General features: G+C 40.0%; 1 protein-coding gene across 3 annotated transcripts in view; it reads left to right on the top strand.

Moving 5' to 3' along the window:
- Positions 1–24,980, top strand: part of PDE7B (phosphodiesterase 7B) — a 353,515-nt gene that overhangs the window by 183,658 nt on the left and 144,877 nt on the right. The window contains exon 1 of one of the 3 annotated variants that reach the window (XM_007116266.3): positions 22,196–22,562. The exons of the other annotated variants lie outside the window; for them this stretch is intronic. Within the exon in view, the coding sequence (XP_007116328.2) occupies positions 22,325–22,562 (238 nt within the window). The 5' untranslated portion in view covers positions 22,196–22,324. Of the gene's footprint in view, positions 1–22,195; positions 22,563–24,980 lie in introns of those variants that run through there. 3 annotated transcript variants of the gene reach the window in all.

Genomic DNA, 24,980 nt, shown 5'->3' with positions numbered 1-24,980 from the left:
CTGTGGCTCACGGGCTCTAGAGCGCAGGCTCAGTGGTTGTGGCTCACGGGCGTAGTTGCTCCGCGGCATGTGGGATCTTCCCGGACCACGGCTCAAACCCGAGTCCCCTGCGCCACCAGGGAAGCCCAGGATTTTTTCTTAAAAGCTCTGACATTTGCTTTCTATCTTGTCCAGTTAAATTTTATAAAAATATTTGAGATTATTTTCTTGATTTTGGACAAACTACATATTCATTTTAGGAAACTTGGAATATAGAGGAAACCTATATAGAAGAAAATAAAATTACCCACAACACCAGCAATGCTGATAACCATTGTCAGTATTAATTTGCATAGAATATTCATTATACTATTTTCTCAGGTTTTCTATAGAAATATTTCATAAGTTTTTTAGCAATTTGGAGGTATTCCTTCTTTTTGTGTACACATATACATGTAATATATATTCCATTTATTTTTAAACCAATTTTAATTACATAATTTACAAATACATTCTTATTTTGCAGTTTTTTGTAGAACTATATCTAGTGTAACTAGTGTAACTTTCAGCCCAGTTGAAAATAATTCATAAGCTATAAAGCTGTTGTATTTCAAAGAGCCTCGGGCTCATGCCGGCCTCTATTCATTAGTTTTAAGACACCACTGTGAAATGACGTAGGTGGCAAGTATTATTATCACTGTAGTGCAGATGGGGTATCCAAAGCAGACAGCAATTGCATAACCAAGGCAAGGCTAGAAATATACTGGGGTTATTGTGAAAGTAGGTAGAATATAAATTACAGGTGAAATTAAAAGTTGGTGATTTATATTTCTATTCAAAAGCCTCATCTCTTTGAAATGATAATGCATAAATCATACCGGCCCTCTGTTCCTTTTCCATGAATTAAGAACCAAATCTGACCTTGGGGAGTCCACATGGGTATCAATGGAAAGTTAAGCCAGTTGCATATGAAGAGTTGCTGCCAGACTCTTGCCTGAAAGCTTAAATGGTGTGTTAGAGCTACAGGGAATGCTAAAAGATTACGTTGAATATGTATGATGAAGTTAAAATACACATAGGTGTGCCCATGTGCAAGCATACAGCTACACACACAGAATTTTAAGACCAAAAGTAGCACCAGGGCCCAATTCCACGATATTTTTATTAGTAATCTTTACTTGGGCACAATTTCACTTGAAGCTAGTGGGATTCTTTTTCCTGTGTCAAGCCTGCAGAATCAAGTCTGTTGGGAGTCAGCAAACCACAACAGACGTCATCAGATCTCTGGTGCTTCAGGATATACATACTGATCACTGCAGGGGTCAGGGAAGATTTTTTTTTTTTTTTTTTTTTTTTTTTTTTTTGCTTGCGCAGGCTTGCACAGTTGTCAGAGGATATAACCCTTGCCTTTCTTTGAAGTGTGAGCTATCAAAAACTAAATAAACCAGATGGAGCTGTTTTCTGACTCAAGGTGACAGAGCAGACCAATGCCTGAATGCTATTTCTTTTTAAAGTTGGAAATAGAATTACAAATTTACTACATCGAATTTGCATCTTCCTTTGAAAAGGTGGAGCCCCCAAAAGAAATTTTTCTCAAGTGCCTTTTCTCCTGAGAATAAGTAATAAAATTGAAAATAAGAGAAAGGTAGGATGATTGACCACACGGTACATGAAATTAGCAAGAGAATGAGGGGGAAATTGTCAACTATGACGGTGACAAACACTGAGTCGGTGGCGTTCAGATAACCCCTGTTCTCCTTGTGACCAGATAAATATACATTCTTGATTCCCGGATTCTTTCCATACTTGGTGCAATACTTGAAAAAATTTTTGACCAGGTTTTTGGCATTTTCATCTTTTCTGGGAATACTTCTAAGTGACCTAGGGGAAATTTTCTAAACCAGAGAACAGTTTTGGCAGCAAAAGCAAGCCTCAGTATGTATTATGATTGAAACAAAGTAATTTAGCCTTTTACTCATGCAAGGATCTATGAGAACATCTATGTTAAGCAGAATAAAATGAATTTGATCTCTATTTTTAATATGTGGACAGATGCTTTACATTTTATTTTTTTAACTCCATAAGAGAAAATGTGATTGATGATTTGCTAATAAACAAGAAGAAATTAACTAGATTATTAATGTCAGTGTTGTAATTTACTCTTACAGAATTAAGTTCTCAGTTGTACTGTATGTGTTCTGTTTATATGGCTGCTTTCCTCTGTTATCATGTAAAAGAAAATATAAAACAACCTCTCTGGGCCTTTATTTTTCTCATCTGTACAATGGAGATAATAGGTCCCATTTCAAAGGGCTGCAGAGATGATTAGATGATACAATATAAGTAAAATTTCTAACCTGGTGACTGTACACAGTAGATTCTTTCTGATGCATTCCTTACTATCTTCTTGTTATATCCTATGGCCTTTGAAAAAAGTGTGTGAGGATTTCAGTGGATTAATTGTGTAAAGTCCAACTGGTAAGGGCACAAAGCCAGTTATGTCTAAAGGAGCTACCATTTATGAGTGCTAACTGCATACCTGGCACATAATAAATGCTCTATAAATGTTAGCTATTATCATACCACACACCTCGTTTTATCCTCACAATAACTCAGCAGAGTGTTTATTTTCATTCTCGTTTTCCAGTCGATGAAACTAAGGCTTGGGAGGTAAAGTAACTTGCCCAATGTCACACAGCAGGATTATAACAGAGCCAGAATTTCAACTGAGATCCTTGCCAGAGCTCCTGGCCTTGCCCTGCACACACCACCCCTACTGAAGTATATGAAGTATTGGTCAGGCAGGCCTTGGGTGAATTCAGTCATCTGGAACAGAACAGGGAAATCAGAAGTAAACCAAAATAAAATAAAAGACAAGGTAGCTGGCATTCTCACCTGTGCATTCTAAGAGAAAGTCCCAGTAGCTATCTCTAAGCCTACTTATTCACAAGCATAATGCGCTTCAAGTATACTTAACCAGCTTGGTTATCTGGTCTCACAGCCTCTAGAAGATTTTTTTTTAGTTGAGGTATAATTGATATATGACATTCCACTCAGGTGTACAACATAATGATTCAAAATTTGTATACGGTGAAAATTATCACCACAATGTTTAGTTAACATTTGTCGCCATAAAATGTTAAAGATTGTTTTTCTTATAATGAGAGCAACATTTAAATTTGCAATACGATATTATTGACTATAGTAACCATAGTGTACATTATATCCCTATGACATATTTATTTTATAATGAGACGTTTATATCTCTAGATCTCCTTCACCTCTAAAAGATTTGAAGCAATAGAATTGAAGGTAGGGACAGGTTTCTACAGCCAATTGCCTTTAAAACAAGAAAAATGACTTCCAAAATCCTGCCAAATGCTGACCCAAAATTTTTAAAAACCGTAGTAGCCTGGATCCATTTAGCATAGGAGTCCTTGAAGTAATTGTCATAAAAAAGTCATTTAAACTGTTAAATTGTTAGAAGAGAAATGTGTTACACAGTTCATATAAAAAACAAATTCCATCCAAATCTTACTCTTTTTAGGTCAGGGACTTAAATAAGAAGTATCAGCAGGAAAAAAAAAATCACTTAAATACACTTCCTCTGCTGGTAGTATTAGCTAACTAAAAGGATTTTGACAAAATTAATTTTTTCATTATTAATCCTGAAAATTTGACCACATAAACTAATTTCTGTCTTGCTGGACTTTATTCCACTGTGTATAATTTTTTGAATTGGTTGATCAAAGTTGCACCAAAGGCAATTCTTACATCAGACAGTATTCAAACATTCACTGACTAGCGCGGGAAATGGGTTCTTGCACCATTTAAGAAGGAATTGGCAACTTTTATCATAAAGTATGGTCAGGAAGAAAATGAGCACATTGTCTGGAAACAAGGAAACTCCTAAGAATTTTTACCTTGAGCATTTTTGACTGAACAGGTTCTCTCAACATACTTTGACAACATTAGCTGACAGCCCTGAGAAGTTAGGGACTGTGGATAAGGTAACCAGGGAAAATTTCAATTAATTAAAATTTTGTTAATTATTAAATTATTAAATAGTAACAGGATTTTTTAAAGTATAGCTGTCTTCTGACTTTTATCCGTAGCTTTTCATGCGTTTGGGAACAGATCATTTGATCCCCAGAAGAATCCCAATCTCAGTATGATTGGCAGACATAATATATTCGGCCCCAGAATGCAGATTACTGAATCCAGCATAAATCAGCAAGACACACCTCCCCCCACCCAACCAGAGTCCTTGGGAAACTCGTAAATGAGGACCAGACAAAACTTCACCTGAGAGATGGTCTGATTTTCCTTTCACCTGTCTCTTTGTTTAGAGCATTACTCCAACACGTTCCCTATTTAGTCTAAGACTCCTATTATATATCCCAATTTCCTGGTAGCTCCAGGCTGATTAGATCAATAGGTGATCACTCTGGGACTACATTCTTCCCCTGAAGACTTTTGGTCCTTTTCCTAGGTGGTCTTAGACAGACATGGAAAAATCATACAGTGGACTTAGCACCTGAGCATCATGGCCACCCTGACTAAATGTGATCAACCCCTCAGCATCGTGAACAATCCTGATCCCAACCCAGTCAAGAAAAAGGAGGCCAACACTTAGCATGTATCTGGACCATCATGACATTTAAAGTCAAATGAAAACCTTTGAACCCTTTAAGCAACGAAGAGAACACGGCACCCCCTCATCTAAGTAATTCAAAACAAAACAATAAAGAAATCTTCATCACCTTAAAGAAGTCCAGCAAAGTTCTGGTGTTTCTTAAGATGTTTATTTCCATACTTTAAAAATATATATATCAAAAAACAAATCTTTATTATAAGAAAATTTTGGTGACCCTGCTTCATTAATCCCCTAAATATGGATTTAGCCTATGTATTAACTGATCTTTGTGGCCAAGCACCTCTCACCTTCGGTGATGTATGTCTGGTTCCTCCCCTTCCCCCCAGAGACCCAGTATTGTCTCATGGCCACCCATCCAGCTTACTCTCTGTTTTTATAAAAATGAAGTCTCCGCTGGTATCCACTTCATGGAGTCAATATGCGTACTACTAAGTGGATTTTTTTTTTAATACAATCCTGGAATTAAATACTACAGAAATGCCAAGTATTGTTCTTAAAATTGACCGGCTTCTGAGGTTAGTAAATGACTCTCTGGGAGTAAATGGTTCAACCCTGTAAGATGAATAAAGTAAAGGACATTCCAGGACTCTGTAACCAACGTTCTTCTGGTAAATTACAGGGTGCCTTGAGAGAATTGCATTGTTTTATATGATTAAGAAATTAATTCCCAGAAAACAAATTTTTAAATTTCACGAAGAGTGAAAATAAGTGACAAAGAAGTCAAGCATCTAGTATAGCTTAGCATCTAGTATAGCTGTCAGGGCTGACATTGACACTTTTATCACCCAGCCACAAGAGGCTCAAAATGGGCACCTCCAAATATGCCTTTTCTCATTTTCCCCCAATGTACTCCATGGTTTGAAATATTTTGTCTATGAAACTGTTTTAATTTGGCAATAATTATTTTGTTTTTCCTTTTCCTTCTTTATTAACTACAGTCACTTAGACCTTATGTTCAACAAGGTGTTAACAATTTTATTTCACTGAGCTGATATAACTAAAGTTAAAACTAAAAATTTGACATTTTTGGCAATCTGCATAAGGCAACTTATTTTATTAATTTATTAATATATCAAGGCTAAATATTTTATTTCTACTAGACATATGTATAATAGGCTTATAAATGTATACATATCTATATGTCAAGCCATTTACTATATTGAAATATGTCTGATAATATAAGATAACTTTTAAACATATCAGAAAAATAACTTACAGACCATGATTCCCTATCTTACCATCTCTCTGAGGCAAGAAACTGCTTTCAACTCAATCTTCTCTTTTCACAGAGGAGAATAAGTCCTAGAGTGATTACTGCCTTCTCCAAAATCAAACAGCCATTAAAAATGGAATTTTCCTTTGTCCATAAAACTTCTGCAACCAATCCCATCTGCTTTCTATGGTCTCTAAATAAGCTCTTATTTTAAAAGCAAGGGACTCACAAGAAAATTGTTCCTATCAAATGACTGTCTTTCAGATCACCTCTTGTCTCTGCTGTCCCTGGCCATTCCAGGAATAATTATCTGTCCCATAGTATAGCTTGCTTTGTATCTCTTCCTTCCTCCATTTTACCATTGCATTATACCAATCATACACACTTTGTTCTGCCCCTCCCTCTGGGGTTATGGGCTTTCTGATCTCTTTATCTTCAGCACTTACTGTACTTAGTTCCATAAGTATTGACTTGGGATGGAAGCGGTTGGACTGAACTGGACAAAATGTTTTGTTTTCTTTTCTTTAAATCCCTTCATATGCCAATAATTCCCAAATTAATATGTAAGGACTGACTTTTCCCCTATACTCTATACTGGGACTATCTACTTGACATTGACTAGGGCATCCGAAAGGCACCCCAAACTCCCAATATCCAGCTAAATGCTTGATTAGCACCACATCTAAATATAATTCTTCCCATTCCAACAAATAACTAGGATACTAGAGCTCAGCCGCCCTCTTTCCCTCACATGCCAATCCATGGGTATATTCTATAGACCTACCTCCAAAATATTTCCTAAAAGCATTTTTCCTTCAGCCTCAACCTAGACAAGCCATTGTTCTTTCTCTCCTGAATTTTATTAGCCTGCTAGCTGATTTCTGCGTCTACTCTTGATCCTGTAAAATCCCTTCCCAGCAGAGCTACCAGCATGATCTTATACAAACTACATTTGATCATGCCACTCTTCTGGAAAACTTCTAACGGTTTATCATCCCACTTGAAATGACATCCAAGGTCATCTCTAGTCTACACAGCCCAACACTGTCTGCTCAGAACCTCATCTCACACCACCTTCTCCCTCACTCGTGGAATCTCTGTCACCCACTCTCCTTCGTTTCTCAGTCACAGCCAGCTAGTTCTTGCTTTAGGGTCTTTCCCTCGGTTGTTTCTTCTGCCTAAAATCTTCTTCCCCAGATCTCTGCCTGGATGGCTTTTCCTTGTCATTAATTTTCAGCCTGAACATCACTGAGTTCAAGAGGCCTCTACTGACCATACAATGAAAATACCCCCTTAGCGTCTATTAATTAATTAATTAATTAACTAACTAATTAACTAATTTTGTTTATGATGGCTCTTATAACGACCGAGTATAGTCTTGTTGATGTATTTGTGTGCGTGTTTATGTGTTTACTTTCTGGCTCGCCTCACTGGAATGTAAAGTCTGACTTGTTTAAAGCTTTGCTTCCTGCCTAGACTAGTGCTGGCTCATAAGGTGCTTCATAAGTAGTTCTTGCTCAGCGCTGTTCAGTTTATCTTCCTGCCTTGGCTGTTGACAAGTGCAAGAGGAATGAAGTCCTGTGCCTCAGAGTCTACCTGAAAACGATTTGTCATCTAGGGTCAAAAGATCTCATCTCTTTTCCATCCTCGAGCACCTACTCAGTGTTTCTGTGAAGACTGATTGTTAATGTGTAGTAACCTTTTGTCCCCAGCAGTTGCATCCTTTGGGCCCTGACGTTGATCTTCCTCATCTTGGCGCCTGAAGAGCCAGAGTGATCCCTTTTGTCCCATTTGCCCTGACCATGTGCAGTGATACCCGCAGTGCAGGAGGTGGAAGCCACCGCTCTTCAGGTATCAGAAGGGCTGACCTCCCTGCCCGGCGCCAGCAGCTTGGTGGGGGCCGAGTGCAGAGCCTCTGTGTGCCGTGCCCAAGATCCTGACCTTTTCCCAGAGTTGGCCTGAGGCCCTGGGTGGGTAGTGACTGAGCTCCTTCTGAGATCAGATTTACTTGTCCCACTAGAGAGTGCTGGCAGAGAGGGTGGGAGAAACTACAAAACACTATTTCTGTTAAGTCTCAGAGGTTACAGGTGGAAACCAGAAAGAGAAAGAAAGGGACAGAGAGAAACAGGGTGGTCTCAGAAAAAAAAAATCAGCTCACTCATCCATTTTACCCCACTGCCAGGAAACCCTGAAACCTTCTCTCTTCCCAACTATTTGCTAATACAGTCCTACACTGTCTGAGTTACCATCAGGCCACTGTGACACTCCTGCTTTTTTTCCCAAATTATGGAGCTGTTTTTAGTTGCCCATGAGGCCCCCTGGGGGGTACATGGTCATTCATTCACTGAACAGGTATCTACTACACCTGATGAACAGTCTGCTCTGATCGATGGTATGGTAGTAATGTCACTCTTGGTCCAGGCTCATCTCTCAGTGCACAAGATCCCAGAACAGCAGGATATTGCCAGGTCTGACAAGCTCAAAGATATTCTTCAACCCCTAAAGTGGGTTGAACAGAACCCTAAAGAAAAATTGATGCTTAGAACTATTCCATCTGAATCTTTGATGTAGGACTGAGGCCCCCAAATCTCCTGAGTTGTCCCCTGGTCTCCCACCACACTAGTCTCACCAACAACCCTTCTCCAGTCTTCAGTGGAGGGGCTGAGGAAAGGACAGTTCAGGGTGGTTCTATAATTACAGCTCCCCAAAGCTCCTTGAACAGAGCACCTTTCCTTCACCATCCTGATCCCCTGGTGGTGAAGAAAGCCATTCTCTTAGTTTGTTTTAACGCAGTCAGTTTCTACAATCTCTTCTAGAGCAAAAGTCAATTCACACTCTCATAAGAAACCTCTGAGTTCTCTCATTATAGGAACCATCCTATGGCAAAAAAAAAAAAAAAGAAGTCTTTTTGAAGTTGCTTTACCTTTTTCAGACCACAGGGATATTGTTTAGAAAATTGGTACTTTAATGCCCTAAATGATGTTCTTAAGGCCTGAAGAGGTAAAGGAGTTTCCCAGAGTGCTTTAATTACCAGCCACGAGCATGCTTCTTGCAAAGTCCTAAGGGACTGATTTACAGATGACTGTGTCTTACCAAGAAAGATTTGATACTTCAGTAACTACATCCTTTGATGGAAAGTAAGGAAATAATGACTTTAAAAAAATTCTTCTCTAGGAATAATTACATTGTAATGGGTTTCTAGAGAGTTAAAGAGAAACTAGTTCAGTACTCAATGTCTATGGCTGTCTATTTTGACCACACTAGAAAAAAATAATTTTAACCCATGTTTTATAGAACTGGATCTGGAGAACCTTCCAGATGATCAGAAACTCATGTTAGAAGTTAGAACATGAGGGAAAGGGATGGGAACAGACCACTATTGAACAGAAGGGCCCAGCAACTGATGTTCTCCAGGGTCCTGGAGTAACCTTTATGATCATTGGTAGTGAAAAGCCATACTTTTTTTTCTTTTCTCTGAGTTTCTTTTTTTATATTTGTCTTCTTTTCCCCCATCTCCTTGACCATTCCATACCAAACACACACACCTTTTTTTCCCTCAGTTTTACCTCTTTTTAAAGAAATTTTTATTGAGGTATAGTTTATTTACAGTGGTGTGTTAATTTCAGATGTACAGCAAAGTGATTCATTTATACATATAGATATATTCTTTTTCAGATTCCTTTCCATTATAGGTTATTACAAGATATTTAATATAGTTCCCTGTGCTATACTGTTGGTCCTTGTTGTTTATGTATTTTATATATAGTAGTGTGTATCTGCTAATCCCAAACCCCTAATTTATCCCCCCCCCCCTCCGCTTTTACCTTTTCTATCTTTTACCCTCTGTATATCACTTTCTGGTTCTACCAATAACACCCAGAGCTAAAGGGTCTATTGGTGCCAGCTCCATGCAGAAGAGAGCAGATAATTTGGAGGAGATGATCATAGCTGGCTTTTACTGAATGCCTACTTTGCGCCTGGCCTTGCTCTACATACTTTCCACGAATGCTCTCATTTAATCCTCTCAATTGTCCCAAGAGCTCAGTCTAATTTTTCCAACACCCTGGTTCTACTGAAAGATAAAGGCTATTTTGGTTTTTGTTTTGTTTCTGAAAACTCTACTTCCAAAGATTGCAAAGGAAAAGTTCCCAAGACATGCCAACTTGAAGAAAATCGATGTAAGAGGCACATTTGACCAATAGGTTAGAGATAATAAACAACTGGGTAGGGCCTGTAAGAAATCTCAAGTAGATTTCTATAACCAATCTTTTATTTGCACATTTGTGCTTTTGGAGGGAAAACGTGACTTTACCAACCGTGTTAGTGGCGAAAAGTTCTGACCCTTCAATAATTTCAGGAAAACCAGTATATGGTTTAGGTCAAAAAGAGTACTTGATTTTGCAACACCAAGTATCCCTTCTGAGGTTTCCCAAAAATGCAGTGGCTATGCCCCACAGAATTTTCTTCTTATTTTTACCACAGAAACAATAGTGCTATTTCAGCATTCATTGTAATCTTGACCACTTGAGAGGTGCTCTAAAGAAGCTATCAAAGAAACGAGTACCTGTACTCAATGTAATATCACAAAAATGAAATACAGAATTTACATTCAAGATGAACACAGAGACAAATGTTACATAAAACAAGGCATCAGTTATAATTGATAGAGGGACAAATGCGTAGAAGGACAAATGGAATAGTTAGACTTAATTGGGTTTGGTCAGGCAAAGATTTAGAGTATTTACTGGTATTTCAAATAAGTGAATTAATTTATTAATGAATTATTACTGGGGACAGGACTAGGGGAATACCAAAAGAAGCTGAGCATTCTGGACATGAGAATGATTTGCCCCAGGGTTTGAACTTCCCTTTCCTTAGGGACATTTCTGAAGAGTTCTGTCACTTTGCAACAACTTATAAAGAAGGTCCTATATAAAGATGTTGTGAAATTTATAGGTTTATATTTCCCTGGTAGAAGGACTGTGAATAAAAATGACTAGGTAACCAAATTTACCATGTGGAAGTAAAGCCAAAGAAAGGAGCTGAGGCAGAAAACAGAAGATGCCTGGCCCACTGGAAACATAGCCGTCCTCAACTTCATCTCTGATCTCTGATGATTACCCCAGGACAGAAATCAGCTGGGGACCAGATTTGGATTTCCCCACATGTATCGTACATACAAAAAGTGACCCAAGTCATTTCCTTAACACTCGGAAACACTTTAAGGCTCTTTTTTTCCCCATTTCTAGCCAAGCTGTTTAGAAAGCACAGATGCAGCTGGCACTGTGATGTTGTAAACAGCCTTGCTAAATGACTCCAAAAGGAAAATATCCCTCGAATGTCTTGAGTAAATGTCGTCATCTCCATTCACCAGTTTCACATCATTTTTCTCTGGTTCTTCAGGTCCAAGATTTAGGTCAGAGCCAACAGAGTTGCTGCTGCAATTATGTTTAAATCACATAGAAACTACACTGATAATCTTCCATCACTACCCCAAACAGTTCCAGTGCAAGGCACTGGCAATCACAAGTGATGGTATGGGTAAATCAAGTCACTTTTCATAGGGATAAGGTAATTTTAGGAGTGTAGAGTCTGGTTTGAGGAAACCATCCCATTACTGAAGGGAGACCAGACGTTCATCTAATTTTTTTTTAAATGTCTATGCGCACCACGTTCTTTCTCTCCAGTCGTCCTGAGAGAGGAAGACCTTCTTCAACACTTCCTGGATGAAGGTTGTGGCAGAAATCTAAAGTCCAACCTGGTGGCTACAGTCATAACCACAGTGAATATGGCTTGAGGAACACAGGACATAATCCTGCCATGCAGAACAGTTATCGAAATAGGTGCTGGGATGTCATAATTTTCCTTTCTTTCCTCTGACTTGCCCCACGTAAATGTTTATGATACAGCTAGATATGGTTGCAGTCTATGAATCCAACAGAGTTCCTACTGCTTTATACAACACCCAACCACACAGATAGCGTAGCGTAGTATCAAGAGAGCACGCTCTAGAATCAGCCTGCCCTGGCTCAAGTCACTCTTCTAAAGCTTGATAGCACTTGAATCTTGAGCAAATTACTTTCGCAGGGGATCACGATTATACCTACCTCATCCTGGTTCTTGTAAGGATAAAATAAGGCATTTCATATAAAATGCTTAATACCATATTGGATACATAAGCACTCAAAGGAAATGCTTAAGCTCAGGTCTGTGAGAATCCAGGGCTTATGCTGTCATTATTGGTAAAATTAGAAAGTGATCTTCTATGGATCGAATGATCGTGTCCTCCCAAAAATCCTATCTTGAAACCCTAATCCAAATGTGGTGAGTAACTGGGTCATGAGCGTGGAGCCCTCGTAAATGAGATTATAAGAAGAGACCCGAGAGAGATGATCTCTCTCCACCACGTGAGGATATAGCAAGAAGGCAGCTTTGGGATAAGGAGCCTCACCTGCCTCCAACCATGCTGACACCCTGATTTCAGACTTTCAGACCCCAGAACTGTGAGAAATAAATTTCTGTTGTTTAAGCCACCCAGTCTGTCATCAGCCTGAGTTAAGGCATGATCTAATTGAAATGGTTAATTTATCTCTAAAGTCCCTTAAAACCCTGGCATTACATGATTTGTCTTTATTGGCTATCTAGGAACAAGAACTCTTCCTAAGCTGCCAATTCACTATTCACCATTCCAGCTTTTGCCTTTTTTTTCTTTGAAAGGCTGCCCTCATTCCTTGGCTTGGGGGTTCCTTTCTGTCTTCAAAGCCAGCACTGGCTAGTTGAGTCGTTCTCACATCCCATCACTCTGACACTGACTCTCCTGCCCCCAGAATCCACATTTTAAAACCCTTGTGATTACACTGGGCCCATACAGATAATCCAGAAGAGTCTCGCTATTTTAACATCAGCTGATTAGCAACCTTAATTCCATCTGCTACCTTAATTCCTCTTTGCCATGTAAACGAACATATTCACAGGTTCTAGGGATTAGGATGTGGACATCTTTGGGAGGCCATTATTCTGCCTACCACACAAAATGTCACAGTGCATCTAGCATGTATGGGCAACAACGTGATTTCCGTAGGAATTTTGAGTGTTAAATGTAAATTTGAGTGAGTTTACAGGACTAGGTCAGTGGCAACTTATTTTTGAAAACATTGAATGCCCAGCAAAGGGATTTGTACTATTTCTTTAAGTAATAATTCTCTTTGTGTCGAATTAGTACTAATATCTGCCATTACTTTTTACTTGTTACACATTAGAAAATGACATGATTATAAGGTATGTCTAATTCACAATACCAAAACTTGTAAAGATAAATCAGACTTCACTGAACTTTTTTTAATGGTTTATGAGAGACCTGAAAAACACATTTTAGAAGTAGCTCAATCAATTTACTCCTCAAACTTTGAAAGCAAAGAAGTAATAACAACATTAAAAAGGTATTTATTAAAAACCTAGTTATAGGTGGTTCTGGAGTTGACCCCATATACTCTAATCCAGACACACAAACCTAAGAGCCGCAAGGTATGTGAACACATGCAAGTCAAAGGTAGGTATTTTTACCTTGCACTAAACAGGCAACAGAACATGAATGTCAAAAACAAAGATGTATAAGAGGACAAAGAATGCAAGAAGTCTCATGATCAGACTGCAGAATGGATTCAGGGAGAAGGTCATGGAAGACAGAGAGTAGGAAGGCCCAGAGGTCCAGATAAGAAAATAGAGTGAGACCCATGGTAACGATATCTTAGAGACAGAAAGATTTGCAGTCATTTTAGATATTTTATGGAACAGAAGGAGCAAATCTGAGAAGTTAAATGTGGGATGGAAAAGAAAGTTACCACAATGAAACTCTTAGAGAATCTTTAGACAGTTAAGATCTCATATGTGCATCAATGTTGTCGATTACTCCAGTGTACTAGGCTTTCTTTCGTTGATGATACTGCTGTTATTCTTCTAGCAACACTACATATCAAAAGGGGGGGGGGGTTCAGTTGGATCCCCTGTACCATGCTACACAGAGAGTGTGTCATATATTGTCTATACATTACACATTAAAAAGCTTCACCTTTACTTTTCACCCTTGATTCTCCTGCCATCACACAGGAAAACAGGTTCTAAAATTACCTTAAAAATAACCATGATATATATTCGTTTTTAATCCAGTATCTTCCAGCTTTCCCTTTCTCTTTTTTGGTTACTCCTGTAGATGACAGGAAAATAGGTGTTCATCACTGTAGCAAAGCACTTATTAGCCTTAGAAAGAACCAGGGAAAACAATGGAAAAAAATACAGCAAACTGTGTTTCCAATTACCAGCAGATGCTTCCATTTATTCTAAGCGTTCTTATTCAGTTAACTGTACAAATTTTTAATCATATAAATCTGGTAGTGTTCTAGCCTTGTCCTCTTGATTTACTCTCGTCTTCCAGTTGATTTCACGTGCCTTTTGCTTCTGGCATCACTTTCCCACGAATACTGTGCCTGGAGCTGCATGAATTCCAGGTGATACATGGTAAAGAGTGCAGCTCATTGCAGAGTTTATTTATCTTTTGTGTTTTGTTTTGTATTTCTCCGAGGCTGTGAAATTACTGTACGTCTCTGAGTCAGCAGCACCGTGGGCCACTCGCTGGTTATAGTTCCATGAAGGCCTACTTTCTTTTCTTCCATCTTTGCTTTGTGGAATCATCTGGTCACCATTCTTTCATGCATGGAATATTACAGTGGGAAAGATTACCAGGCTTCATCCAAAGACCGCTTTACATAGACTTTAATAAATCAAATGAAGGAGTAGGTCTTGGTGAGAATATCCCTGATGATGAAGATCAAAGACTCAGAGCCTTGCCTGTATTTCAGTCATTCTGAAAATAGCAATAGTAGCCCAACAAAATGCTGGGAGGACAGAGGGTTGGCAAAATTGGCCTAAGTAAATTTTGTTTGACATTTGGTGAGGCAAGACTTTCAAAAATAGCCATTTGGTTTGGAAGTTGACTCCATTGTATATATATTCTTCATCACAGTGGCCAATAATGGATATTCAACCTTATCTTTAAAGTTAATTTCTAAGGGAAAGAAATTAATGAAACAGAATTCAAAAGCCAAGCAGTGGTTCAATATCATGAATGTCCCTGGACATAGCCCTTGCTCTTATATTGCAGTTCTGGTTGCTTATTGCCAGTTGAGAGTACTTATCCTGAGCCACTATTGATTGTTTTCAGAAGTCTTAACACATCTGTGACCACCTGGAGAGGTGGGATAGGGAAGGTGGGAGGGAGACGCAAGAGGGAGGAGATATGGGGATATATGTATATGTATAGCTGATTCACTTTGTTATAAAGCAGAAACTAACACACCATTGCAAAGCAATTGTACTCCAATAAAGATGTTAAAGAGAAAGTCTTAACACATGTTCCTGTAAAGATAGGCACTTTTGCTGCATTTTCTTTCATAAATAACTAACATGGAAGAGTCAGAAAATACCTGCCACATAGTAATCCTCTAGCCTTGCTACTCAGAGTGTGGACCACAGACTAGCAGCCTTGTCATCCCCAGAGAACTTCATGGAAATGCAGGGTCTCAGGTCCCCACCCAGACCTGCCCAAACAGAATCTGCATTTTAATAGGATCTCCGGGTGATTTGTTTGCACACTAACATCTGAAAAGCAGTGCTCAAAACAGCATCTGAGAGACACCTTTTGGCATAGATGTTTTATGTAATTCATAATCACCAGGAGGTAATAAGTGAAAGAAAGAGGGAAAAATAAATAATAATTTGAAGAGGCAGTAGGATTACACTTCATACACGTATAGTTGAAACTTCCTTCTTCCAAATTGACTTTGAACTCCGTAAACATAAACATAAATGAATCCAAGGGGGGAAAATTGGTACTGTTAGAAGGTTTTATTCCTTACCATTTTCTCACTTTCCTTTTATGTTGTTTATACTAATAATATTTTTCTATCTTATTAGTTTATTTTGATTATATTGAGAGGGAAAAATCCTCACTCGGGCATTTCCCAGCAGGTCTTTGAAGACGTCTGGACAATCTCCCCTCCTGCCTCCTTGAGGTCTTCTCAGCCTGGGCTAATTCTTAAGAGCTTCCAGAATCCATGTATCTCACTTGCAAAAAAATTGGTATGGACAATCTTATTTGCAAAGCAGAAATAGACACACAGACATAGAGAACAAAGGGGAAAGGGGGGGATGAATTGGGAGACTGGGATTGACATATATACACTCCTGATACCAGGTACAAAATACATAACTAATGAGAACCTACCGTATAGCTCAGGGAACTCTACTCAATGCTCTGTGGTGACCTAAATGGGAAGGAACTCCAAAAAAGAGGGGATATATGTATACATGTAGCTGATTCACTTTGCTGTACAGCAAAAACTAACACAATATTGTAAAGCAACTGTACTCCAACAAAAATTTTTCAAAAAAAGAGGTAAAGCATATACGTCAGACTGTTTTTAAGCCACTTTTAAAACACTGTATTTGGTTTTACGTACTATACTACCTTGAAAAACACTTGTCAATTAAACGGAGATGAGCTAGGAGCTGTCAAAATTTTAAAATGTTTGAGGAATATAGACCCCAAGCAAAAAATTGGAGGCCCACATAACTTGTTTAGAGAAATGAGGCCAGGGGAGGCCTAAGACACATGTTCACCACCACAGCACACGACACAAAGCTGTACAGCTCTTGAATATCAAACATACTCATTAGTCACCCTGGTCTGAAACTGAAATTCCCAATCAAGGGAATCGATCCAGAACACTAAATAACCCATGATAAAGCAGGGTTGCAGGTTTACACCCTAGACATGATTCATGACCGTTATCACACCTCCAAAATGCAGTTACAGTGAATATTTATCCTACTGAGACCCTTCTTTTAACACATACTTTGTCCTTTATCTATCTACTCTCATTCACGCGTCGATCACTTTGCCCACCTTTCCTCACCTTTGTACCATTAAATACCTCACTGTCTCTCGCATGGGGCCACTCTCCAATACTCTCTCCAATACCCCTGTCTCTGATTTCCTCTACTCCTGCATCCTCATGGGGAACACGAATTTCCAAAGCGGGACCTAACTCAAGGATGTGGGGTATGACTTGTCAGTTTTCTTATAGATCCCAGGAAAGTAGAGCCAAAATTTGAGTTTAGATAAATTGTCAATTATGATTTCTGAGCTTAAAAACAATCACTCAAAAATTTTACAGCACACTAGTGCTTACAAGTAACTCACATTTTAATCTTATTTTACTCTTAGAAGATCCCCATGTGATAGATGAGGTGGTTATTGCTATCATACCCATTTATAAATAAATCTCTAAGTTTGAGGCAAAGCTCAGTGGTGAACTGAGACTGAGATACAGTTTTTATAACCCCAAGATAAGTAGTCTTTAAGGACTTCTTGGAGATTTCATCATTGTAGCTATTTTTTAAGAAGGTGACACGCCCTCAAACATGAAATTATGAAAAATGTACTCTACCACCACTTACAATCTTTGACAATCAGAAATATTTCTGAAATCCCAGGAAGGTTTCAGCCAGAGGATGCCATCATCACACAGCAAAGCATCAGGTGTTTAGTCATGGAAAGAACAGCAGGGAGGAGGGGCCAGATGGAGAAAATGTTCTCAACCCCTGTGTTATTGGACTCATTTGTTGTGGGTTAACTGTCAGAGACAGTAAACTTAGCATTAGTTAGATATCTGAGAGCCAGGATAGAGATCTGATGCCAGCTCAAACCCTGATTTCTCTCTTTAAATGTCCAAAGAAAAGTAATAGAAGACCTAACCCACAGTGAAAATCAGAATCGAGGTGAGGGAGGCCAGACAGGTACCAGTGCCTGAGAAAGGACCCAAGGGCTGGTACAAGAGGTTCTCTCCTCTGCTGTTGCTCTAGCTGTTAATACATATTTGCAGAGTGAATAAGGGAATAATTGGTTGTAGTTTAGAAACCTGTTGTGAAATCAAACTATGAATCTGTCAGCTCAGCCCCCTTCTACTTCCCCCCACCTCGCCTTTCCTCATCTTGCCCCACCACTCTCCTCCCTTTCCACGTGACAAGGGAAATCTGTGCTGCCTTCTATGGTCGGCCTGTAGACCAAGTCCTTTTCCCTGCTTGCTGGCATGACTCCTTGAGATTAGTTAAGGCCACAGTTATTACATTTCTATTTCTCCTGAAGGACACTGTAAATTGTTTGAGCTTCTTCTGCTTAAACTACATTAAACAGAGTTGAAAGACTGATTTTTCCTTCCTTGCTCATTTTGAATTTCATTTGAATTGCATTTGTGAAACCCGGGGTGGTCGCGTGTGTGTGTGTGTGTGTGTGTGTGTGTGTGTGTGTGTGTGTGTGTGTGTTTACATATCCGTATTTGAAATGATGGAGAGAAAAGGCCAGGACAAAATGAATAAACTCCCACAATAGTTTGAAATTTTTCTTTAAATATAGAAGCAGGATGGGGGTTAATAAGTATTTAAAATACTTGCAAAATATCTGAGTGAGAATACTTTCATTAATTAAAATGACGTTTTGTGAAAATCTATTGCTAGACTCAAAATAATCTAAAATTGAAATGAATGTGTATTTCTAAGTTTCCATTTTTAAAAAATGTACATTCTCTAAAATGATTAGAAATATTTAATATTGTTACTATTTTCTTTTTAAAATCATATATAATAAGGGCTTATCTGCCTAGCCATAAGTCCACAAGATTTATACGTAGCCCCCAGAACACTAGAAATTCTTCAAGATAATCCAGGTTCTAAAACATTATGTCTTCAAATCTTTTTTCTTGGTCATATACTTTAGCATTGTGGTTATCAGTTCTTTCCTTTATAGCTGCAAACACACAGCAAAGTATTTCTGATAGAATTAGGTATCCATTGGAACAAGTGGTTTTGACTTTGTTAGTTCTCATTACATTTCCTTCACACAAGAAGAGAACTACGCTATTTCCCTCTTACTGGGATGTTAGGTTGACTCACAATGCCTGAAAAAAAATGCAATTATTTTGAAAGTCCATTTTAAATTTCCTATTTGCAGCACATTAATTACAAATATTAAGACTTACAAGAATCTTACAAGTCACAGAGTCACATTGACCTCTTTGCTCCATGAGTCCTCAGGGCACAGAACTTCCCCATCAGCCCCTTCTCCCCATCCCTAGTATAATAATAGGTGAATGATGTTCACTGAGTAAGGGAAAAATCATAGGTTTACAGACATGCTCTTCTAAAGTAACTGTCTTTAAGACAAAACAGATGCCAGCCTACAGAATGGAACAAAGCCACCTTTCAGAGGATTTGTGAGGGATTGTAATATTAGTCCAACAAGTGCTAGCCTCTCATCAGTTTATCCCACTCTCTTGAACCTGCAGTTGAGCCAAAATTCTCCTGAGCCAAGCTTTCTCGCAAGATTTCCTGTACTTCCTGTTTCTATGTGAGCCAGAAATACCATGAGAATGACCTTCCTTGTGGTATTTCTGCACTTCTACCCTGGAGGGAAGATAATCCCATGTTGGGGAGAATTTTTGGTTTTAATTGTGCAATATTTTTAATTTTCAAATATCCAAGTGAAGGAGATTCCTCTTTGAGAATGAAAATTTAAGATGGTATTGGCTTGGCCCTAATTCATTTCCACTAGGAAGTATTCATGTTCAATGATTCAACATTTTGCAACTTCTCTAAGATATTTTTACGAGGAAATATGTAAAACGATATAGAAAATACAGTGGAAACTCATATCCTTGGATTTTTTAAAAAAGTCATCCTTGAAGAAATGTTCAATAAAGAGTTATATTCTTAATACATTAGCGTATGTGACATATTATACCATATATTTGTTTTCTTTGTTCTTAACCCCTTTGTTCTGAGGGTCAGGATATCCTGATGCAAAGTACTATTGCAAAATAACTGAACAAAAATAAAAATAGTCAAACACTTAGGAAACTCTTCGGTTGTTATGTCAAGGAAGTTTGTGACTGAGGAGTGAGTATAAGACATTATTCAGGAAATATGCTAATAGAGTACAACAGCCTACATGTGCTTATTAAATAAAATTGTCTCAATTCTAGAGAGCCTGAATGCCCCCAGTCTGATGGAAGGGTAAGATAAGAACCGGGAGGGCTGTCAAAAGTGGTGAAACTGTCAGACTGAGGCTTAAATCCCTTCATACCTTATCAAAGAGGGAAGTTTAAAAAGGCACATCTTTCTCATAAGTGGATCATTGATTATTCCCTAATTGGGTTGTATGAATATCTGGCTGTTAACAGGAAGAGCTGTTTGGTCAATATTTTAATCATGAAACTCACAAGAAGCAGTGTCTTAAATGTCTTCTATTGTTGTTTTTTATCCTTAAAGCATGTTGACCCGTCTTCGCCTATTAGGAAAGACAGTAGGTTTGCCAGTGTACTTTTCCATCCAGAAAAAAGAAAAGCCACTTAATTCAGTGTGGAAAACTAAACTCCTTAACCATGGGTTTAGAGGAATAATAACAACAACAACAACAAAATTACAGCAGCCTTTGCTAGTTTCAACTTTTAAAGTATGAGGTAAGGGGGCTTCCCGCAGCCTTTGCTAGTTTCAACTTTTAAAGTATGAGGTAAGGGGTCTTCCCTGGTGGCGCAGTGGTTGGGAGTCCGCCTGCCGATGCAGGGGACGCGGGTTCGTGCCCCGGTCCGGGAAGATCCCACATGCCGCGGAGCGGCTGGGCCCGTGAGCCATGGCCGCTGAGCCTGCGCGTCCGGAGCCTGTGCTCGGCAACGAGAGAGGCCACAGCAGTGAGAGGCCCGCGTACCGCAAAAACAAACAAACAAACAAAAAAAAACCGTATGAGGTAAGGGCGATGAAAATAATGCACACCCTACAATGGTCTTTCTCCTCTCCTCCAAGTCCCCTCTGCTCTCCGCTAAAGAAACATCAGATGAGTGTGTGATAAAACAGCCCCAAAAGGAATGTAGAGCAGAAGCAACAGATTGCACATCAGCAAAAGAAAATGCCAAGCAAAATAATGCACTTTGCAATACGGAGACATGAAAAGGAGAGAAAGACGGGATTGTTACAATGGCCTCCCCAAGAAAATAGGAGCTATTCACGTGGATGCAGAAGTTCAAATTGTTCCTACAAAGCCAGTTTGCTGGCAAAAGTACCAACTATACCAAATATACTTTTGTTTGTGTCCAGGGCTTTTCACACTAGCTCCAGGGGCCATCCCCTTCGGTTGCCCGGGTTCTGACTTCTAGGGTAAGTGCCTCCAGCTCTGAGCCTCAGGATCCAAGACACGTGGCCCGTGATCGTCCTCAACTGAACCACTGTCAGGTGCGGGGAGCAGTTTGTGGCCCAAATACTATGTCCACAGAGCTCTGTCTCTGGGAAGTGAACCTTCAACACTTTCGTTTCACTGTCATTTATGCCCCCAACAAATCTAGTTCAAAATTATTATTAAAGGAAATTACTATTCCTTTGAGATGAGTTTTTAACCATCCCCAGCTATTTGTCCAGACTTTGCAACCGCACCGCACGTTTGCATGAGGATCTTGATGCTTCCCCAATTCACTTCTTTCACAGTTAGCTTTGGAATGTGATTCAATGTTATTTCCCTTCCAGCTGAAGGGCAGCTGAGGTTACAAAGGGATTTGACTAATAGGCCAAAACCCAGTTAAGTTTGCTGAAAAGCAAGTGACAGCGAAGGGGGAGGGGTGTGGAGGAGGGGAGTGTGTGAACCGTGGTGCCCAGGACCAACCCAAGAGCCTTCTGAAGAGCCCCAGTCCAGCACACACTGTGGTGAGAGGGCAAGGTGGCCCCCAGCCAGACCTTCCGGAGAGAAGCAGCTGCGATGCTCAGCTTCCCCTGTTTTCTCCTTGATGCTTGCAGGGCTGGAGCCGGGGAAGCGTCTAGGTTTCCTGCACCACAGGGGTGACTCCTTACCTGACGCCTTCAGGTAACTGGTCTCTGGAGGACCCCCTGGGAGGCTGGCAAAGGGGCGCCGCCCCACATCTTTGCCTGAAGTCCTTCAGGGCTAAACAAGCCACTTGACAAACTTTGACAAGCACCAAAAGAGACTCGAGAACAAATAAATCAGAAGAGAGAAAAAGCGAAGGCTAAAGCCTCAATGGCCTTTTTCCCCCCCTGCTGTCGTTCCAGCTGTAGCCTGGGATTAATTAAGTGCTGCAAAGTCAGTGCCTGAGAGAGAAGGGGGAATAAAATGCTTTCTCTTTCTAAGGCAGGAGGACAGGAACCGTTCTCACCAGTGAGAAACCTTGGGAAGTGAGTCGCTCTCATCGTCAGTGTTTGCGGAGGGACTGGAGGGACAGGGCTTTGCCAGGCTGGAGGAGGCTTGCCTTTCCGAAGCTGGAGAGGATTTTCCGGGGGTTCGCCTTCCCCTGCCTGGGAAGAATTTCCCCTCTGGTAGCAGCCGCAGCAGCAGCGCGACCTCCTCTTCTGGAGACCAGAGCAGAATGCCTGTGCTCGAGCGCTATTTCCACTCGGCAGAGCTGGGCAGAAGGTGGACGGCCCCAGAAGGTGTGCTGCCCTCCTCCCTGGGCAGCCGGCCGGTGTGCCAGCAGGGGCCGCTGCCCTGGGACTTGCCAGAGATGATCAGGATGGTAAAGCTGGTTTGGAAATCCAAAAGTGAGCTGCAGGCGACCAAACAGAGAGGCATTCTGGAGAATGAAGATGCTCTCCACAGCTTTCCAGGTAAATCAGCTGGGAGGTGTGAAAGGTACCGGGACCAGGTCTCATGACTTTCAGTCCCTTCCTTGGAGAGCCCACGACATAAAAATGGGAAAAGGAAGGAAGACAAACTGTGCAGCATAGGGCCCGAGGGCTGTGGTTAATGAATGTTTGCTCTATTATAGAAATGCATCTTAAAATTAAGAGCCATGTGGTAGGAGGAGCATGAACAGACAGACAATCAAGAAACCTGGGATCTGGGCTTAGCTTGTCACTTGTTTGCCTGTGGCTTAAGCAAGTGAAATTTCCTAAGTTTCAGTCTCCATAGGGAGGGGATGAAATTGCGTGCTCTTTAAATTGGGTGTCTATCCTGCCTCTGCAATTTCGTACTAAGACAGTTACCTCTGAGAGAATATTCTTCTTGGGTTGCTTTTTTGTAATGCTTTATAGAAAGTAAAATATATTTTCTCGTTTTTAAACTGTGGAACTACAGCAAGTATAAATGTTCCCAGGACTGAGTTTGGCCTGGTTGCTTTTTATGTCCTGAGAAAGTGGATAAACTTCCTTGCCTCAGTTTTCCCTTTTGACAAATGACAATAATACAAATTTCTCCATTGATAGCAGGAAAAATCAACTCACAAATGTGGAAGTGATGATTCACAGGAGCTTTGTTATGTTATAAGAATGTGCTGTGTTTGGGACAGTTGAGGAGAACTTTGCTGTGTTTTTAACAGGGGGTACCACACCACAGACATACCTAGGATCCCTGTGGAGGATCCCAAGGGACTCCGATAACTCCGTACACTAAGAATACAGGATGCACTCTTCCTTAGGGAAATATGTTGGTAGATATTTGGAAAGTGATGGTTTGCGTTAGGAGAACGAATGTGAGCATGTGTTTATGCATTTGAAGTTTGGCTAGCCCTATGCATGGAATCCTGACATGGCATTGTTGGTGAGAGATGGGCGCCTAGATGGAAAAGCAATACCAAAAAGTACCTCTCTTTTTTTCTCGCGGAAAAAGACTAGGAAATCAAAACTCAGCTAATTTTGTTTTTAATCATTTATGCAGAAACCTTTTTTAAGTTGCCTAATAATCTAAAATGAACATTATTAAAAAAATAATGCTCTGGGCAAGAAAAAAAAGATTGGAAAGGAATTTAAAAAACAACAGTATTGGTCGCTAGTAAACAATGACTACTTAGGAAAGAGAAGGAAACCAATGAGACTGACGTTTATGTGGCATTTGGGAGATGGATGCCCAGGGAAACGGGTCCCGGTCAGAAAAAATGAGGTAATGCTATAAAGCCATCCCATATTTCACGTGAGTACCAGAAAAATGGAAAAACCCACCTGGGCAGAAAACTTAACTATGACACTTCAACTTTTACTGCTCTTGGTTTGTTTCAGTATATTAAATGATTAAAATGCATATTTCAAATTACACTTTTGGTAAAACTACTTAATTTAACAGATGTTAGCATGTCTGTAGAGATATGTGTGTACTATTCTTTGTATTATATACCAGCAGGTGTCTAATTCCTGAAAAAGCAATACTACAGAGAGAAAACAAAACCCCCATGACTTTTTGTCACTTAAAAGCTACATTTTTCTGGATGTTATGAAATTGAGCTAACTGAGTCTTAATATGCCCCTGGACCCCTGCCTCACCCTTTGTGGAATATATCTCAGCAGCCATGCTGCTTCCCAGGGAGGCAGCCCCTGCTTTGTTGGTCCCTTCATACTGCCTGCCAGGAGGTAAGCTCTGTTTCAACACCTCCCCAAAAGCTATCTGTTTACCTCCTCTTCTTCCTTCCCTGCCTCCCCGGCCTCAAGGAGATGAGGGGCTCACACTTTCTGACATGGACATAAAGCCATTATCGTCCATATACGCAGCATGGGGCCATGTGTTGAAACCCCAAAGGCAAGTTGCTTCACTTTCCAAATTGTCGTATTGTTTCTCTCATCTTGTTGCTGAGGCTGCATTTCCTCCTCACATCAAGTGTTCTGTGCCATCCTCACCATAATAGCGAGATGGTGAGGGTAGAATATTTCCAAAAGCCTGGCATCTTTCCATTTTTAGAAGGAGATGGTTTAAACTGTCTTCATTTTGAGTACAGGGATTTAAGTAGAAAGTTCCTCAAAAAACACCAAGACACATGGTGGTCTCTCTCTCTTTCCTTCCCTCCCTCCCTCCCTCCTGCCCTCCCTCCCTCTCTTTCTCAAATCTGACCCTTGCCTCAGAATCCTCAATTTATGCTTTGACGACATGGAACAGTTTACTGTTCCTCAACATGCATCAAGTGGTGCCCTACCTCTGAGCCTTGCCTTATGCTTGGAATGGTTTTTTTTGGCTTATTAGGCCATTGAAAATTTTTCTTCAAATACAAAGTCCAGCTCAGGCATCCCTTTCTTTGGAATGACTTTTCTGATCTCCATCCC

Source organism: Physeter macrocephalus, chromosome 10 (assembly GCF_002837175.3).
Source record: "Physeter macrocephalus isolate SW-GA chromosome 10, ASM283717v5, whole genome shotgun sequence".
NCBI classification, from domain to species: Eukaryota; Metazoa; Chordata; class Mammalia; order Artiodactyla; family Physeteridae; genus Physeter; species Physeter macrocephalus.
Note: the sequence above shows the minus strand (reverse complement) of the source record. Positions and strands in the feature narration are given on the sequence as shown.